The 20,974-nt window shown below is 41.9% G+C and overlaps 1 protein-coding gene across 1 annotated transcript; it reads right to left on the bottom strand.

Annotated features, from left to right (window-relative positions):
• Nucleotides 1–10,240: 10,240 nt before the first annotated feature.
• On the bottom strand, nucleotides 10,241–14,807 carry LOC110496337 (frizzled-1-like). Its single transcript, XM_021572161.2, has one exon. It carries the CDS (start codon nucleotides 13,905–13,907, stop codon nucleotides 12,252–12,254), a length of 1,656 nt encoding a protein of 551 aa, XP_021427836.2. The 5' UTR covers nucleotides 13,908–14,807; the 3' UTR covers nucleotides 10,241–12,251.
• Nucleotides 14,808–20,974: the final 6,167 nt, after the last annotated feature.

Here is a 20,974-nt window from a genome sequence, read left to right as displayed (position 1 = left end):
ATGGACCGGGATCGTCTGAGACTAGCCACCCGGACAGCTGACTAAACTGTGGGTTTGCACAACCGAAACATTTCTGCACTGTCAGAAATTGTCTCAGGGAAGCTCATCTGTGTGCTCTTCATCCTCACCACGGTCTTGACCTGACTGCAGTTTGGCATCGTAACCGACTTCAATTGGCAAATGCTCACCTTCGATGGCCACTGGCACGCCAGAGAATTGTCCCCTTCACGGATACATCCCGGTTTCAACTTTACCGGGCGGATGGCAGACAGTGTAGCGTGTATGGCGTCTTGTGTGCGAGTGGTTTGCGGATGTCAACGTTGTGAACAGAATTCCCCATGGTGGCGGTGGGGTTAGGGTATGGGCAGACATAAGCTACGAACAACGAATATAATTGCATTTTATCAATGGCAATTTGAATGCACAGAGATACCGTGTCGAGATCCTGAGGCCCATTGTTGTGGCATTCATCCGCCGCCATCACCTCATCTTTCAGCATGATAATGCACACAGCCTCATGTCACAAGGATCTGTATACAATTCCTGGAAGCTGAAAATGTCCCAGTTCTCCCATGGCCTGCATACTGTCGTGGCATTTTTCTGCTTTACCAAATGAGGAGAGAGTTACCAACTTCACACACCAGTCAGAGTTATACCTAAACTACATATTGTTTAATAAGAGCTTTGCAATAGCCATTGACTTTCAATGATGCGCCATCTCTAATGAACCATTGAAAAGTACCAACAGAAATGTACAAAGATCTTTTATAGCCAAGATACGCCCCTCTCAACTTACATGACGAATCACAGATCTTAGGAACTGTTCACAAATAAATACTTTTTCTTGAGAAAGGAGTATCCCTTAGCCAGATAACATTCACTATTAATTATCGTTGAGTTTGGTCCCTCAGACGAGGTTCTAATCTCGTTCCTGGTACTTCATAGCACAGAACCATTACCTCATCCAAGGCATAACTCAATTGTCAACTCTAGATAGCCCCAAGTAGACTCCCTCTTGACCCCACTCCTGAACAAGCTCACTGAGGGGAGTGAGCCTCTAGGTCATACACTGTCCCAGCATAAGTGCAGCATCAGAGAGGACATACAATATTTCCAGACACTGCCATACACCTCCCCACAATGGGAAAAGGAGGGAGTGACTGGCGCACAGACATTGTGGAGACAAGTAATTGGTTCCCCATTAATCACACCATCCCTCCACATGGTTTAGGTGACTGAGCCCTAGCTGAGGGAAAAGTGCAACTGCCAATACTATAGTTCAAAAGGATACATTCTAATGACAAGTATCTCACATAAGCATATTATGCAAATAAAACATCTTCATTATCTATGTTTCCCAACTAATTCTGATTCATCTGCCACAATACTCACCAGACATGTCACCCATTGAGCCTTGTTTGGGATGCTCTGGATCGACGTGTACGACAGAGTGCTCCAGTTCCCGCCAATATCCAGCAACTTCACACAGCCATTGAAGAGGTGTGGGACAACATTCCACAGGCCACAATCAACAGCCTAATCAACTCTATGCAAAGGAGATGTGTCACGCTGCATGAGGAAAATGGTGGTCACACTGGATACTTACTGGGTTTCTGATCCACACCCTACCTTTCTTTTAAGGTACCTGTGGCCAACAGATGCATAGCTGTATTCTCAGTCATGTGAAGTCCATAGATTACGGCCTAATGACGGATTTCCTTCTTGGAACTGTAACTCAGTAAAACCTTTGAAATGGTTGTACATAATACAAATATTCCAAAGCATGCATCCTGTTTGCAATAAGGCACTAAAGTAAAACTGCTAAAAATGTGGTCCAACACAACACATCATTGAGGACCACTTTTCATATTTTCAAGCATTGTGGTGGCTGCATCATGTTATGGGTTTGCATGTCATCAGCAAGGACTAGTGAGTTTTTTTGGGAGGATTAAAAGAAACGGAATAGAGCTAAACACAGGCAAAATCCTACAGGAAAACCTGGTTCAGTCTGCTTTCCAACAGACACTGGGAGACAAATTCACCTTTTAGCAGGGCAAGACGACATTGAATATTCCTGAGTGGCCTAGTTACAGGTTTGACTTAAATCAGCTTGAAAATCTATGACATGACTTGAAAATGGCTGAATAGCAATGATCAACAGCCAACTTGACAGAGCTTCAAGAATTTTAAAAATAATACATTTTCAAATATTGTACAATCAAGGTTTGCAAAGCTCTTAGAGACTTACCCAGAAATACACAGTTGTTATCACTGTCAAAGGTGATTGTAACATGTATTGACTCAGGGGTGTGAATACTTATGTAAATGTATTTAATTTTCAATAGATTTGCAAACATTTTCACTTTTCATTATGGGGTATTGTGTGTAGATGGGTGTAAAAATATATATTTAATCAATTTTGAATTCAGGCTGTAACACAACAAAATGTGGAATAAGGTACTGTAGTTCACAACTGCTAATACACCCTCTGCGTCCAAAGTAAAACTATTATCAATAATCTGTTAATAGAAATGATGGGGCTTATATATTTCCTGGTAACTTTATTTTATCCTCTCTGTGTGTGTGTTTGTGTATTCCAGGAAGTACTGCCCCCTATTTGCAGTCCTCTCCTGTGGTCTTACTTTTTTTTATTGAAGATTGACAATTTAAATCAATCTTATTAGACTTTTTTAAATTACCTTGTGATGCAGCTATTTGTTATTCTGTATCTGACATGTACATGGCTTTATTATGGGTCATGTCATGTTGTCCAATACTACTATTCATTCCTATACACAGGCCCATACTGCACATGAAAAAGTAATGTGTAAAGCATTATCCGTCATGATTTGTTGATTCAATGTGCAGAATCACCACCATCATCATGTAAGTCTTAGAACAATGTGTGCAAAAGCATGTGTTTAATAGGCTCCAAGTTGTTGCTGTACAGGCATGGCTTCTAATTTGATTCATATAGCCGTGCCCATTTCTAATTTCAAAGCTTTTACAGTAAAATCCCCAAGACCTTCCAAACCTGGTGTTCTGAAATGTGTCATAACTCAGGTTAGGATTGCAACTGGTTCATAAGGAATATTCTCAATACCTACTTCAATTCAAATAACCTTTAACCTGTAATATAACTTTCGTTGTGGGTATGGTTACTTCCGTTTAGCTCTCTAGGATGTTTGTCTTCTGTGCCCAGTCACTTTTTATAGCTACTGTTTACAGGCCTCCTGGGCCATATACAGCGTTCCTCATAGAGTTCCCTGAATTCCTATCGGACCTTGTAGTCATAGCAGATAATATTCTAATCTTTGGTGACTTTAATATTCACATGGAAAAGTCCACAGACCCACTCCAAAAGGCTTTCGGAGCCATCATCGACTCAGTGGGTTTTGTCCAACATGTCTCTGGACCCACTCACTGTCACAGTCATACTCTGGACCTAGTTTTGTCCCATGGAATAAATGTTGTGGATCTTATTGTTTTTCCTCATAATCCTGGACTATCGGACCACCATTTTATTACGTTTGCAATTGCAACAAATAATCTGCTCAGACCCCAACCAAGGAACATCAGAAGTCGTGCTATAAATTCACAGACAACACAAAGATTCCTTGATGTCCTTCCATATTCCCTCTGTCTACCCAAGGACGCCAGAGGACAAAAATCAGTTAACCACCTAACTGAGGAACTCAATTTAACCTTGCGCAATACCCTAGATGCAGTTGCACCCCTAAAAACTAAAAACATTTCTCATAAGAAACTAGCTCCCTGGTACACAGAAAATACCCAAGCTCTGAAGCAAGCTTCCAGAAAATTGGAACGGAAATGGCGCCACACCAAACTGGAAGTCTTCCGACTAGCTTGGAAAGACAGTACCGTGCAGTACCGAAGAGCCCTTACTGCTGCTCGAACATCCTATTTTTCTAACTTAATTGAGGAAAATAAGAACAATCCGAAATTCCTTTTTGATACTGTCGCAAAGCTAGCTAAAAAGCAGCATTCCCCAAGAGAGGATGGCTTTCACTTTAGCAGTGATAAATTCATGAACTTCTTTGAGGAAAAGATCATGATTATTAGAAAGCAAATTACGGACTCCTCTTTAAATCTGCGTATTCCTTCAAAGCTCAGTTGTCCTGAGTCTGCACAACTCTGCCAGGACCTAGGATCAAGAGAGACTATCACGTTCTGACCTTTATTTCCTTTGTTTTGTATTTATTTAGTATGGTCAGGGCGTGAGTTGGGTGGGCAGTCTGTTTGTTTTTCTATGTTTTGGGGCATTTCTATGTTTCGGCCTAGTATGGTTCTCAATCAGAGGCAGGTGTCATTAGTTGTCTCTGATTGAGAATCATACTTAGGTAGCCTGGGTTTCACTGTGTGTTTGTGGGTGATTGTTCCTGTCTCTGTGTTTTTCACCAGACAGGGCTGTTTTTGGTTTTCCACATTTGTTGTTTTGTAGTGTTCGTGTTTATCCTTTTTGTTATTAAACATGAATCAATATAATCACGCTGCTTTTTGGTCCGCCTCTATTTCACCACAGGAAAACCCTTACAGAGACGCTCAAGTGTTTTAGTACTATATGTCTTGACACAATGATGAAAATAATCATGGCCTCAACCTTCAAGCTGCATACTGGACCCTATTCCAACTAAACTACTGAAAGAGCTGCTTCCTGTGCTTGGCCCTCCTATGTTGAACATAATAAACGGCTCTCTATCCACCGGATGTGTACCAAACTCACTAAAAGTGGCAGTAATAAAGCCTCTCTTGAAAAAGCCAAACCTTGACCCAGAAAATATAAAAAACTATCGGCCTATATCGAATCTTCCATTCGAATCTTCCATTCAAATTTTGAAAAGGCTGTTGAGCAGCAACTCACTGCCTTCCTGAAGACAAACAATGTATACGAAATGCTTCAGTCTGGTTTTAGACCCCATCATAGCACTGAGACTGCACTTGTGAAGGTGGTAAATTTCCTTTTAATGGCATCAGACCGAGGCTCTGCATCTGTCCTCGTGCTCCTAGACCTTAGTGCTGCTTTTGATACCATCGATCACCACATTCTTTTGGAGAGATTGGAAACCCAAATTGGTCTACACGGACAAGTTCTGGCCTGGTTTAGATCTTATCTGTCGGAAAGATATCAGTTTGTCTTTGTGAATGGTTTGTCCTCTGACAAATCAACTGTAAATTTTGGTGTTCCTCAAGGTTCCGTTTTAGGACCACTATTGTTTTCACTATATATTTTACCTCTTGGGGATGTCATTCGAAAACATAATGTTAACTTTCACTGTTATGCGGATGACACACAGCTGTACATTTCAATGAAACATGGTGAAGCCCCAAAATTGCCCTCGCTAGAATCATGTGTTTCAGACATAAGGAAGTGGATAGCTGCAAACTTTCTACTTTTAAACTCGGACAAAACAGAGATGCTTGTTCTAGGTCCCAAGAAACAAAGAGATCTTCTGTTGAATCTGACAATTAATCTTAATGGTTGTACAGTCGTCTCAAATAAAACTGTGAAGGACCTCGGCATTACTCTGGACCCTGATCTCTCTTTTGAAGAACATATCAAGACCATTTCAATGACAGCTTTTTTCCATCTACGTAACATTGCAAAAATCAGAAACTTTCTGTCCAAAAATGATGCAGAAAAATGAATCCATGCTTTTGTCACTTCTAGGTTAGACTACTGCAATGCTCTACTTTCCGGCTACCCGGATAAAGCACTAAATAAACTTCAGTTAGTGCTAAATACGGCTACTAGAATCCTGACTAGAACCAAAAGATTTGATCATATTACTCCAGTGCTAGCCTCCCTACACTGGCTTCCTGTCAAAGCAAGGGCTGATTTCAAGGTTTTACTGCTAACCTACAAAGCATTACATGGGCTTGCTCCTACCTATCTCTCTGATTTGGTCCTGCCGTACATACCTACACGTACGCTACGGTCACAAGACGCAGGCCTCCTAATTGTCCCTAGAATTTCTAAGCAAACAGCTGGAGGCAGGGCTTTCTCCTATAGAGCTCCATTTTTATGGAACGGTCTGCCTACCCATGTCAGAGACGCAAACTCGGTCTCAACCTTTAAGTCTTTACTGAAGACTCATCTCTTCAGTGGGTCATATGATTGAGTGTAGTCTGGCCCAGGAGTGGGAAGGTGAACGGAAAGGCTCTGGAGCAACGAACCGCCCTTGCTGTCTCTGCCTGGCCGGTTCCCCTCTTTCCACTGGGATTCTCTGCCTCTAACCCTATTACAGGGGCTGAGTCACTGGCTTACTTACTGGGGCTCTCTCATACCGTCCCTGGGAGGGGTGCGTCACCTGAGTGGGTTGAGTCACTGATGTGATCATCCTGTCTGGGTTGGCGCCCCCCCCCCTCCCCCTCCCCCTCCCCCCTTGGGTTGTGCCGTGGCGGAGATCTTTGTGGGCTATATTCAGCCTTGTCTCAGGATGGTAAGTTGGTGGTTGAAGATATCCCTCTAGTGGTGTGGGGGCTGTGCTTTGGCAAAGTGGGTGGGGTTATATCCTTCCTGTTTGGCTCTGTCCGGGGGTGTCCTCGGATGGGGCCACAGTGTCTCCTGACCCCTCCTGTCTCAGCCTCCAGTATTTATGCTGCAGTAGTTTATGTGTCGGGGGGCTAGGGTCAGTTTGTTATATCTGGAGTACTTCTTCTGTCCTATTCGGTGTCCTGTGTGAATTTAAGTGTGCTCTCTCTAATTCTCTCTTTCTCTCTTTCTTTCTCTCTCTCGGAGGACCTGAGCCCTAGGACCATGCCTCAGGACTACCTGACATGATGACTCCTTGCTGTCCCCAGTCCACCTGGCCGTGTTGCTGCTCCAGTTTCAACTGTTCTGCCTTATTATTATTGGACCATGCTGGTCATTTATGAACATTTGAACATCTTGGCAATGTTCTGTTATAATCTCCACCCGGCACAGCCAGAAGAGGACTGGCCACCCCACATAGCCTAGTTCCTCTAGGTTTCTTCCTAGGATTTGGCCTTTCTAGGGAGTTTTTCCTAGCCACCGTGCTTCTACACCTGCATTGCTTGCTGTTTGGGGTTTTAGGCTGGGTTTCTGTACAGCACTTTGAGATATCAGCTGATGTACGAAGGGCTATATAAATACATTTTATTTTATTTTATTTGATTCAGTAGGGGGCAGTATGTTACAATCGCTCTGTTATTTCATCAATTCAAATGCTGGAGTTGACAGATGATGGAGACATGGGAATTCTAAATCCCGATTTTGGTCCAAGACAGCAGTGTGTAGCTGTCTTGTCTAGAGGGAGCACAATCCAACGTTATAGAGAGAGAGACAGAGAATGCCTCAGGTATGTTGGTGAAGAATCCCATGGTTCATTGGCATTGATACAGTAGGAAAACAGGAAATCATTCAGTATGTACAGTCAATAAATTATTAAACATTATAATTTGCAGTGCTGTTTCTCATTTTCCCTATGCTATCAAAACCAATAATTGTGAATCTGACAGAGGAAAGTACATAACTAGTTTTGCAAAAATGCACATTATCTTCTGACAAAAAGTAATTATACTAAGTCACATGTCATAAGGAGACATCAATTGGGATGATTGATGCCATCTGGAATGTCACCTTCAGGTAAACAAACATAGAGAGAGAGAGCTGATTGGTGTTCCAGAGTGTTAGATGTACGGTGGCAGGGTTATAGACCAACCATGGCAACACAAACACCCCTTATACATTGCACTAATTCATCAGTAGCACAAGTAGTAAATGAATGGGAAACATCTATGGAAATGTACACACACACACACACACACACACACACACACACACACACACACACACACACACACTACAAGATTATAACAAACCTAGCCTACTAACATCATGTTATGTAAAATGTATGTTTTGCTGTGCTCTCAAAAAAAAAGTCACATCTGATCAGGAACTGTCTGTTCCTTGTTCTCTCCGGGTCATGGTTACAATAACAGTTATGGCTAATAGGCAGAGGCTTGGTGTGTAGTAGTAGGCCTATATGAAGCAACCTGTAACATTTCTAAGTATGAAGATGTACGTGGAACTTTCTGTGAACCATGCTCAGTTATCCCCATATCTATATGAAACATGTAACCTGTGATATATCTTCTTGTTCAGAACACATGGGACCTACCAAAAAGTTAACAAAAACGCCTTCAACTTTCAGTTTCAAAACATGTAGTAAACAAAACCTGAAACCACATCTCTGATGGCTCGGTATCGATTTATTTGTCTGAAAAAAGCTTTACAAAGTATTTCCTCTCTTAGTTTAGTCTCTGGCGTCAATGCTGTTTAAGGGAGAAGTTTTAAATAGAGACAAAACATTCAAGTTACATAAAAGTGCAATAATACTCATTTAAATATGCAAAGTGAAAACAAATTGTAACAGATATCCTTTGGGCAGTAGCGGTGCATGTGTAAAATCACGGGGTAAGCCAAGCCAGGAAACAAATTCCATATTGCAACCTATGTGTTATGATAATTGCGTTGTTTGCTCTATAACCGGTTAGTTCATATGCCTTTGCCACCATGGTATATAGGCATAAGGCCGAGACAATAAGAAGACACAGTGGCAGAATAAATTCAACCACACCTTTGTTTCATCACAAAACCGGAGAGCAACATCTGTCTGGTGAACTCCACAAAACATATTGTACGTAACAAACAGTTACATGACGTACAGCATGGTGAAGAAAGTGAATCCTTCCGCCATTTTCAGACCACTAAACAACTATTGATTTTGAACCACAGAGCAAGTCGCAAAGAAAACAGGCGCTGCCTCCTCAATTCTAGCTCCATTTCAACATCATCTAATCCCCTATGCTTAGTCCAATACAGTGACTAAAGAGAGCAAAAACAACTTAGTCCAATCAACGTAAGCGAAATATGATGTAGCTGTCCATGGTACTGATTTCTGTGTCTGTGTGCGCTTGCAAGTAGAAAATAACACTCACCCTACTTGTAGAGAATAGCCAATGCCATCCTCCTCTTTCATGTTGCCTAAACGGTCTATGACTGTCATAGAGTACACACTTTTAGTTTTTGTTGTCCTAAACTACCTGGCTAAAATGCTTGCTCGCTAGCCTAACTTCCTTTCATGGGCAACAATGATTTAGATGGTAGAACGATTGTGACAAAACAAGCAAACTGAAATTAGGCAAACTATTAGAATTTTTGCATATTGCACCTTTAAATCCACTTCAATCAGGGAGGAGACAGGATAAAGCATGATTTTACTTGGCACCGGTTTGTGTCAAGTACTGCAAACACAGCAGAGTTTTTCACGCTCAACAGTTTCCCGTATCAAGAATGGTCCACCACCCAGAGGATGTCCAGCCAGCTTGACACAACTTTTGGAAGCATTGAAGTCAACATGGGCCAGCATCCCTGTGGAATGCTTTTGACACCTTGTAGAGTCCATACCCCAACAAATTGAGGCTGTTCTGATGGGAAAAGGGGCCCTAATGTCTGGTATAGTCAGTGTAGATACAAGGCCATTATTGCACTCAGTATTTACAAGCATGACAGTGGTCTTTAGTATAGGCCAGGGGTTCCTAACGTTTTTCTGCACATAACCCCAAATTGACACTAGACCCTAGTTAATACTGTGTGTTTCATATCCACTCAATTTTAGGTCCAGCAGGCTGTTTCAACACACTAAACGTTTGTATTCTATACCCATTTTAAGAGAAGAAAGTTCTTACATTTTGTTTGAAAATATAAACAGATTTTCTCAGGGGACACCATTTCAATTTCACCTCAAGTTTGGGAACCACTGGTCTAGGCCGTATACTTTATTACCTTTTTTCAATGTATAGTTTTCTGTTCAGTAACACCAGGGTTGTGTTCATTAGGGCACACAACAGCGAACAGTTAACATTTTGCAACAGAAAATGAAAAGTCTTGGTTTTGCCTCCCTGTTTCAGCCTATTTTCTTCCATTTAGTATGTAATGAACACGACCCAATAGTAAATCCACTAGACTGTCAGCGGTTACAAATAGTCTAATAGCTTTGAGTTAACCTTTGTTGGCTTACATTTGATAGATTAGTGTTACACTAGCTACAGTACTAAAAAGACAACCAGGATCTGCAGCAAAGTAGAAAGCACTATACTGCACACTTCCACATTGGCAAGATTTTAGCGGAAAGTCTTCGAAATCTAAAAAGGTTCGTAACTCTCACCACAAAGGAAGATTAAGTCCAAACCACAATTATAGTGAATAAATTGGAGGTAGCTTTTATTTTCATTTAAATGATGGTATGCTAGGATTATCTGTTTAATATACACATTGGTAGACTGAAAAAGGGTGTTAGAAAGTCATATACAATTTAAAAACATTGGTCGGCATACAAACAACATTGACCTCAATACAAACATAGTGCTATAAAAAAATGAATGGCTCTGATTAAGAAAATGTAATCCCTGGGTAAGAAAATATACCACAGCGCTAAAACAGAAAGATCAATATCAGCGTTGATGCCTTTGACAAAAATGCATAAATGGAGTGAAGCAATGCATAATATGAAGAATCATCAAGAACAAGTGTACAACATGGTCGTGTTCATTAGGCCATGCAACAGAGAATATTTAGCAAAAGATAATTGGACAAGTCCATATATTCCCTCCCGGTTTGTCTGTTTTCTTCTGTTTGGTGCCTAATGAACTCCATGTGCATTAGGGCAACAAGAGCTCAATGACTGATCTCTGTCAAAGAAATTATAAAATTCATCAGTATTTTTCATTGAGATTCAAAATACCATCCATTATAGAGCTGTGACTCTAAAAAATTCAGATGCAAGCTTTGTTTTGTATTACTAACCCGGGAAGTTTGGCTCCTGGATGCTGATTGGCTGAAAGCTGTGGTATATCAGACCATATATCACGGGTATGACCCAAAAATATTTTTTTACTGTTCTATGTAAGTTGGTAACCAGTTTATAATAACAATAAGATACCTCAGAGTTTTGCGCTATATGGCCAACATACCATAGCTAAGGCCTGTATCCAGAAAGAAAAGCCTTTAGCCGTGGTATATTGGCCATATACCACACCCCCGTGCCTCATTCCTTAATTATAGAATAACGAATATGACATTATGCGCAACATGCACTACAGTGTGACAGATTTCTAAGGAGGACTCCTCATTAAAGTTGAGCATGTTTTTCATTCAAGTGCGGTATTACTACATTTTTCACCCATTTTCACCCATTTAAGCAGAATAATGTGCTTGGAGTCAGCAGAAAACAATCCCTTGGTGACTAGAAAGAGGATGGATAGTTGTGTAGACAGCTGGATTATTGGACTTCAACGACAATAACTCCACCCATACTCTCTTAAAACAAAGGCACTGGACTGAGCATTCCATTATTGTCAAAGTCAATTCCAGTCATATAGCTTGTGTGTGCAGAAAGTAATCATTTTGGATCTATCCCCGTAAGTAGAAGGCCTTTGAATGAGTGCTAAATTCAAAGTAGTTCAATAGCGACAGGCTTTTGTTTACACATAGGGGTATTGATCTCATCCCCTAATCTAATATTTCTTTGGAGAAGTCTGCATTCACTTTAATGGTAAAATATCCCCAAAACACAAAATACACATGGTGAAAGAAAAATGAATGCTCAGATATCCCATAAAAACACATGGTAAAACAAACATCAATAAAAACGAGAATAAACTATGAAGTGGCCAGTAACCAGTTTTGAAATAGTGGTCTATGGAATGATTGTGAAAAAGGTTATTATGACCCATAAAATACAGCAAAAGTCCAACAGAACCTTGATGACTGTTTCTCAAATACAGGGAAGATCTAAATTGCACAGGGGAGTGAACACTGGCTCTCATCCAATTCCTTTTTGAGAAGGAGATGAGGATGCGAGGAGTACGTAATTGAGATCTTCCCATAGTTCACATGAAACACCACTAATAGGATGACATGAAAAAGTTCAATGGAGCACAAATAGAATTAATGAAAAAGTTCAGATAGTCTAATTCTCCTCATTGAACTAGATAAGAGCTTTCCTTCTTTTTATATCAAAGTGTGATAGATTAGAATCAGATGTGTGGGCTATTTTAAATACAAATATGTAAAAATGTCTCCCCAAAAAAGCTTATTTGTAACTTTTTTTTTTAAAGTGTGTCACAGTAGCTTTTTCTTCAGTTCATGCATCTGTGTGTGTGTGTGTGTGTGTGTGTGTTCAGGGGACAACAAACAGTATTAGGTCTTACACTGTTGTCTCACCCTGTTTATTGCTCGCCAGTCTCGTATAAAATCTCCTCCACGAATTCAACGTCTTACTCGACCAAATCCAGAAGCCAGAGGTGATACCCACAATCAACATCATCAGGTACTTGATCATGAAGACGGTAAAGTCTGGCGACATCTGCGGGTGGTCGTGCCCAGGGCACGGCACTGCGTAGTTCTTACACGTCCGACTCACCCAACTTTTCTCCCACTGTTCCCTGAACGCCTGCTCATAGAAGTAGCACGCGATGACGACGGTGGCGGGCACCGTGTAGAGCACGCTGAAGATGCCGATGCGCACCATGAGCTTCTCCAGCTTCTCCGTCTTGATGCTGTCATGCTTCATGATGGTCCGGATGCGGAAGAGCGACACAAAGCCGGCCAGAAGGAATGAGGTCCCCAGGAAGAGGTAGATGAAGAGCGGCGCCAGAACAAAGCCTCTGAGAGCGTGCACGCTGTTAATGCCCACGTAGCACACACCACTCAGAACGTCGCCGTCCACCTGCCCCACCGCCAGGATGGTGAAGGTCTTGATGGCGGGTACCGCCCATGCCACCAGGTGGAAGTACTGCGAGTTGGCTTCGATGGCCTCGTGACCCCACTTCATCCCGGCTGACAAGAACCACGTCAAGGCCAGGATGACCCACCAGATGGAGCTGGCCATGCTGAAAAAGTAGAGCATCATGAACAAAATGGTGCAGCCCTCCTTTTTGGTGCCTTGGATGACTGTTTTGACGTCGCTGTCAAAGCGGTTGTTGCACACCACCTTGTCCCCCAACAAGAAGCCAGCGATGTAGGCTAATGATACTATGGAGTAGCAGCCTGATAGGAAAATGATGGGTCGCTCTGGGTAGCTGAACCTCTGCATGTCCACCAAGTAGGTCAAAAATGTGAACAGAGTGGACCCGCAGCATAACACAGACCATATTCCAATCCAGATCTTGGCGAATTTCAACTCAGCCTCACTGAAGTACATCATTCCATGTGGTTTTGAGGGCTCACAAGGTGCACCACAATCCTCCTCCCCAAGAAAACGGTAGTTCAAATAGGGGGGTACTCTCAATGCAACTGGGCATCGAAACTGTCCCTTTACAGTCCTACGCTGCCCATAAGGTGATTCTGTTACATCCGAGGTAGGATTAATAGGAGTGCTTCTATCGGACACGTTTTGCCCGACGCACAACTCACCCGCTCCGTGAACAGGGAAAGATTCACAGGCGAGGCTGTCAGGCCACTGGAAACCAAATTTATTCATCAGTGCCTCGCAGCCCTGCCTCGCTCTCTCGCAGAGCGAGCGACACGGAGGCAGTGCTTGTTCCAGCACCGTACAAACGGGGGTATACATGGAGCAGAGGAAAAACTTCAGGTCAGGAGAGCATTGAACTTTCACAAGCGGATAGAACTGGTGCACTTCAAGCCCGGCGTCCTCTTGGTTCATGTGCCCTAATAGATTTGGCATGATAGTCTCGTTATAGGCAATATCCATACAGAGAGGAATGGAAATAGGTTGGCAAAAGCCATGTTCAGGAACGGACATTCCACGGAGGCCATGCTGACCATCTGCTCCCCGTAGAAGTGCAAGAATAATCAGAACCAGCAAATGGGAAGATATAATACAAACTTGGTTGTTCCCCATTCCAAATTAATTCTAACACGCGACTTTATGTCTGCGCGTAAACACGCAGGCTCGAGACCACGGGATTATTTTCCCGAATAAAACAAAATCATAAACGACAATACTTTTCTGACAGGCTACATACATTACAGTATATCCTTGTGTGGTCGCTTCCACAATTTACCTCGGATACTCGGAAGAGGTTTTAAATCCATCTGTTGTCAGTGTGTAGCCATTATCTGTCTCCTCCAACTGTCTGTGAGGGTTGCGGTCCGGTTTCTAGACTCCCCCACTATTCACGGAGGGAGGAGCCTTGAAACTGACTGTAGGTTACTTTTTAGAATAATCTCAATTTTACAAGATTGTTAATATTTGGTCCAAAAATGTGCATATTCTTTTGGTCTATTCTATTTTATTTGGCATTTTTCGAGAGAAAACTATATCTACGTATCTACTCTACCATCACCATGTCATTATCGTATCATATGGGTACTGAAAGTTGCACCCTCCCTCTTCCTCGGAGGCTGGGAGTGTAGACTGCTGTGCACCACGCCACTGTCCCTGGTCGGATTAACGCCTGATGGAGAGAAGGTGTGAAATTAAAGCCGATTGTGGAGTGACAGATTCACAGCTGGCCCCAGTAACCCTGCAGGCTGCTGTGGCCTTGGTGGAAGGGAGGTTTAGGGAGACTTTAGCTATGCCAGCCAAGGAATATTAAAAGTGGAGAAAGCGAAATATTGCAGCACATGTTCACATATACGTTAACACACACACACACACACACACACACACACACACACACACACCGAAAGCACACACTAATGAATATTAGCAAAAAAGCACTATCCTTCTATGTTTGTCACTGCAGTCCCAGCAGCAGTCCGGATCTGGCCACATTATCTTGCCTTAATGGGCTGAACTCATGGCTCCTCCTACTGAATTATGCATAGTTCCCAGTCCCCCCTCCCAGTCCTGGCTTTGGAAGTCAGCACTTCCCAACAGATGTGGGTCTTAAAAAGCCCGAAATTTGCACTTTTTTAACAATGAGTAATTTTCTGCACTACAGATAAGAACAAATCTTTTGTTTTGTAATGGGCAGCAGTGTAAAACGGATAATGTACAGGCAGTACCTCGAATGCTGCTTTTTTGCTAAAGGTGATCTTTTAATTAACCATTTTCAAACCTCACAGCTTCATTGTGCGATTTTGTCATACTGTTCACCTTTACCACTAGCATATTACTCAAATAGTGAGAGAGGAGCAAAAACTAGACTTGTATCTTGTGTTTCTTGAACTCACTCTGAAATGGACACATTATACTCTGTCTCCACACTAAGCAACAGTATATTTTAATTACACAAACCAAATAAAATCTAAATGTATTTGTCACGTGTGCCGAATAAAACAGGTGTAGACTATACAGTGAAATGATTACTTACAAGCCCTTAACCAACAATGCAGTTCAAGAGTTAGAGTTATGAAAATATTTACTGAATTAACTAAAGTAATAAAATAAAATAAAAAAGTAACACAAGAAAACTGCATAACAATAACGAGGCTACAGTATATACAGGGGACACCTGTACCGAGTCAATGTGCGGGGGCACAGGTTAGTCCCGCTGCACTGGCAATACCAGTGTGCAAACACAGCTTGTCCCGGCTATCGGCCTTGACCCGGCAAGCAAAATGCCACAAACTAAGGAAATTAACACAGGTTCAGCTCCCGGCATTTTCTGCTGTGAAAGGATTAGTTCCTAATTCAATTTGAGTTGAAATAAAGAGAGAATGGCATTTCAAAATTAGAGGGTACATGCTGGTAAAATGTTGAGAATCATTATTTGGGTGCCTGTAGGGAATGTTTGAAAACATTTTCATAGCTACGCTGGTGGTGGTACCAAACCAAATATAAAATTCTAACAGTTACTCTGATTGGCAGGCTCCCCTCTATACTATTTTAGGTTGCTGCAAGGGAAAGGGAAAGGGAAAGGGGAAACCTAGTCAGTTGTACAACTGAATGCCTTCAACTGAAATGTGTCTTCCACATTTAACCCAACTCCTCTGAATCAGAGAGGTGCGGCGGGCTTCCTTAATCGACATCCACGTCTTCGGCGCACGGGGAACAGTGCTCCCCCCATATACCATCTGTGCTATTGAACCTGTTGGGTCATTGCCCATGTAGGGGTTAAAGGTCAGGGGTAATTCAGGGGCGTGTTCATTAGGGTGCATTCAACATAATAAGAACGTTTGAATTTGTCATTGGACAAGTCCAGGTAATTCCCCATTTTACTCAGTTTTATTCTGTTTGCTGCCTATTGAACACAACCATGTAGTCTCCCAGTCTGCATTCTGCGTGTGAAGTGTAGTCCACCAGTCTGCATTCTGCGTGTGAAGTGTAGTCACCCAGTCTGCATTCTGCGTGTGAAGTGTAGTCACCCAGTCTGCATTCTGCGTGTGAAGTGTAGTCTCCCAGTCTGCATTCTGCGTGTGAAGTGTAGTCACCCAGTCTGCATTCTGCGTGTGAAGTGTAGTCACCCAGTCTGCATTCTGCATGTGAAGTGTAGTCACCCAGTCTGCATTCTGCGTGTGAAGTGTAGTCACCCAGTCTGCATTCTGCGTGTGAAGTGTAGTCACCCAGTCTGCATTCTGCGTGTGAAGTGTAGTCACCCAGTCTGCATTCTGCGTGTGAAGTGTAGTCACCCAGTCTGCATTCTGCGTGTGAAGTGTAGTCTCCCAGTCTGCATTCTGCGTGTGAAGTGTAGTCTCCCAGTCTGCATTCTGCGTGTGAAGTGGAGTCCACCAGTGAGCGCCACTTCCACCAACGCTGCATGGGAAAGGTATTTTAGCTCATTCATACCTGGAGCAACAAGCTGACAGACAAGAATGAAAACTCTCCCCTCCCTCCTCTCCTCTCCCCCATTGCAGATATTTTCAACAAATAGAGCTCTAAAGAACACCGCGTATCAAGTTGAATCTCCTCAGGTCTTTGAGGACACTGGTTAAGGAGAGCTGCAGTACAGCAGACTCATGGGGTTGCTGTTCTAAATCAGAGTTAATGAGTGTGAACAAGAGCATAGTAGTTTTCATCAGTGTATTGTGTATAAGGTTTTGAGCTGGCAGTGTATTTTTGACTGTACCCCTGTTCAGTCTACTAACTAGTGTACAGAAAAGTGTTTGAGACAATCTACTGTTTCTGGTTTCACCTCTTGACTATGTCAGAAAGGCAATGGGAATACTGTAACTACTGTATCTCATACCCTGTAGAGGAGATGTACTGCAGTTCTAACTGAGAAATATTTACAATGAAGAATTGCCATATTTACAGAAAACATATAGTGCCAACTCAGACTCCAAGCATATGGAATTATGAGAGAGGGTTCATGAAAGGTTTGCTTCAAAGCCTCCCCTTATATTCAACTAGGTCATGTCCTGGGGGAGAAGGTAAGAAAAGGACAGAGATTCATTGGAAGAGGGGATATTTTTCTGGTTGAATTTAAATGCCAAGATAGATGGTAGCAATTACTGTGTAGGGTCTGTTGCATATGCAAAGTATCAAATGTTTATGCCTGTGCCTTGGTTTAAAATTACTTTAGGAGACACTTTACTCCTTGTATCCTTATACCTCAGCTATGAGATTTAGATTAATTCAGACGATGTCGAACAACATAGAATAGATACTGCAATGCAGGTCCAGTTGAATTGAGTGTGTTACAGTAGCCGAGGTATAAGATATGGGTTTATTTAAAGTAACAAACAGTTCATTTACCCTATTGTTGGAAATAGGAAGAAAAATTGATTATTTATTTTGTTGTCAACTTTTAGTTAATACTACTATGACTCTAGCAGAGGAGGCTGGTGGAAGGAGTTATAGGAGGACGGGTTCATTGTAATTGCTTGAATGGAATTAATGGAATGGAGTCAAACACTGTGGTATTAATGGAACGGTATGTGGTATTAATGGGACGGTATGTTCCATTAATTCCGTCCCAGCCATTGAAATGAGCCCGTCCTCCTATAGCTCCTCCCACCAGCCTCCATTGGAGAAAAGAGTACCGTACAAACCGTATAAATTGTCTCTAGTGTATAAATTAGGTTACTCAGTGCTTGTCTAATTACCCAGTCAGTTTAATGAATGTATGTGTGTGCATAACAATTAAAGAGGAGACTTGAAAAGTATATCAGCTCTGAAATGTGCTTGCATGCATTTACAGACCACCGAGACAGGATGGAAATAGGTTGCCCAACCACCACTATGATTGGAAATATATATTCATTTAGTATTCTTGTGGTAAGTTGCCAAAATACTTGGTTTTAAGTTGGCTACTTCTCTCATTCCAGGTGGAAAATGAAGTAAAACATGTTGTGGTGTGCACACACAGTGTGTGTGTGTGTGTGTGTGTGTGTGTGTGTGAGAGAGAGAGAGATAGTTGAGAGAAAAAGAGAAAAGATGTTTGTGAGTGTGCATTTGTATGCATGCTTTTACTTGCGTACCTTCACTGAACCCACATGTCCGGACACGTTTTACATCCCTCACTTTTCCTCTCACTCTTCTCCATGACTTATGTTCCTGATATCTATGCCACGTAACCCATGGGGCTCCAAACTGAGTAATCCGTGGATCAAACTGGGATGGAACAACGCCTCTTTCCTCCTTTTCCTGATCCCAATCTGGATCCACAGCCTCACTGCCAAGCAGATCTCCTTAGCCAAACAATTAGGGTATATTTTTGGGGCCTGGAAATTCATCCTCTAATTATCCGTGTTGGGAGCATGCGGTTTGTTGAACCTCGGTTCCCTCATACCCTCACAGCCAGTCTTCTTACAGGAATGTATCATCAAAATCCCACACACACCATCCTTGAATCAGGACTGGGTTAACAAGTTAGCAGTATGTGGCCCCTATAAGTTTGCCTTGCTCCATGTTGGTATAACCTATTCGCCATGTGAATAGTGGGTTTAGTCCTCATTTCAGATCTGTCCTTCACCTGCTGGGAGGAAACAATCCCCCTCACCAATGGGAGGCCTGCAACCATTCAGGCGGTCTCCGCGGCAACCTTAGTTGTCTCATTTTAGCCCGTAGCTCTTGCAAATCAGACAGAATTTAATTGAGAATTGCTTGTGCATGGAGTCTTGTTACCCAACAACCAAGCGTAAAATTGCCACCCTTCTATGCAGGCATGATGAGTCAATCGATCTCAAAACATTTATTTTGTTAAAAGGATGTCACCTGAAGGACTGTCGGTGAACACACACACCAGTTTGTAGAGAAAAACATTGCAGATCATACTGGGAGTTTCTGCCTTTTTATTTTTTTATAAGCAAGAAATGCATCTCCTGTTCTTTTTAAGTTCTGGCTGGCTGTGTTGAAAGGGGATTCTGAAATCATTTAAAATATTATAAAAAGCAATAAATATTTTGTAAGGATAGAAAAACTTGATCGATGTCATTGTGTAAACACAATGTATGCATACTTAAAATGTTGTCAATTCTGTCCAAAACACTTTTTTTGTGCCATTCACTGTATATTCTCTTCAGTGGGGGTCAACCCCACTAATTTATACTTAAAAAAAGAAAGATATGTTTGCCTGTTTTGCATGTTATTTTGGCATTAATACTTGTCACATATCAGTTTGCAAACAATGTAAAAAAAAAGAGCTAAATAATTGAGTTAATAAAGTTGCATACAAATTTGGTCTCTTTTTTCCTTTATTAAGTAAGGCAGCTCCAAAATGCAGGTGTTTCAGCTTAGCTCAGTGCTTTCTGTGGTGGTTGGGCAGCCAGCTGAAAATACAGAGCGTAGAGGCTGGTAATGTTCTCTAGTTGCGCCACGATTGGCTCAGTGTTCTGTCACTCATAGGGACACTACGTCACCACAAAATCTACAGGTAGAGCTCGAATATTCAAGCTACTTAGGTGCTGCCATAGAGTTACATTAGAAGTGCTAAGAAGTGCAAAACAAAATCTAATTACGTTATATCTACAGTAGCTTTGATTGGACTGATCATGTCAACATCATATTTTTAAAATGTTAACTAGCAAGCTAGCATTCATCATCATGAATCAAGTCAACAATCTACTGGAAAATCCTTTTCAATCCTTGTCATATGAAGAGAAAATAAGAAGAGAAATTATAGATAAAACAAATCGGTGCTCATGCTGTCAATCCAGCAGGACTTCTGCCTTGCTCAAAAAAATGGAAACTCGGAACTGGGAAATCTCAGACTTCAGTGAGTTCAAGACAACTGGGAACTCAATTTTGTTTTGCTCTGATTGGGAAAATAGGTTTTGAATGGTCATCCAACTTGGAATTTCAAGTTGGGAACTCGGGCCTGAAGGTCACTGATGTCATCATGAGTCAACTTTGTTGTCTTGAAAGTACCATAAATCTAGAGAATGCCAGACTTTGACGACAAAGTTTGATGACAAAATTTGCCCTCAAAGGACAGCCACACAACCTTCCTGTTCAAGTGAGCACAGCACAACAAGGTGAGTCCAAAAATGTATTGCATGCTGCTGCGTAAATGAAGTTATATGCCAGGGAGATATGTATACTGTAACTAAGAAAGTAATATCAAGTGTATGTGTAGTAAGCTGTTAGCCTCACCCTAATAATTTGATCCCTTTTCCCTCATAATTCTAACTACTGTTCTGACTTGGTGGTGTACATGTAGCCTATAGCCTGTTTTAAAGAAATTTCATCATCAAAATTTTGTAAGACTTTCAATGTCTGCTTACATGCCCCTTTTATTTATCCTACTGTTCTGACTTGGTGAACAGGGAGAATACTGTACTGTACTGTGCTGTACATAGTGTCCTGTTCAAAAGTGCTGAACTAATAGTTTTATTGACTACATCTGTCCTCGCTCGCACATTGTCTTAATCAAAATTACGGATTGCCTCTTATGCGCTCGTCGTCCCCTTATCCCATAGTTTGTACATCTCAATTGTCTCTAGACACTACATGTGTTTAAGCAAGTCAGTCATATCAGCTTTGCTGTTTTTTAAAGGCAGGAAATGAGGCTGAAAGAATTGTTTATCTGCCAGACACAGTTCCTCTGATAGCCAGGTGTAGCAGTGGTAAGGTTTTGGGAC

Source organism: Oncorhynchus mykiss, chromosome 18 (genome assembly GCF_013265735.2).
Source record: "Oncorhynchus mykiss isolate Arlee chromosome 18, USDA_OmykA_1.1, whole genome shotgun sequence".
NCBI lineage: Eukaryota > Metazoa > Chordata > Actinopteri > Salmoniformes > Salmonidae > Oncorhynchus > Oncorhynchus mykiss.
Note: the sequence above shows the minus strand (reverse complement) of the source record. Positions and strands in the feature narration are given on the sequence as shown.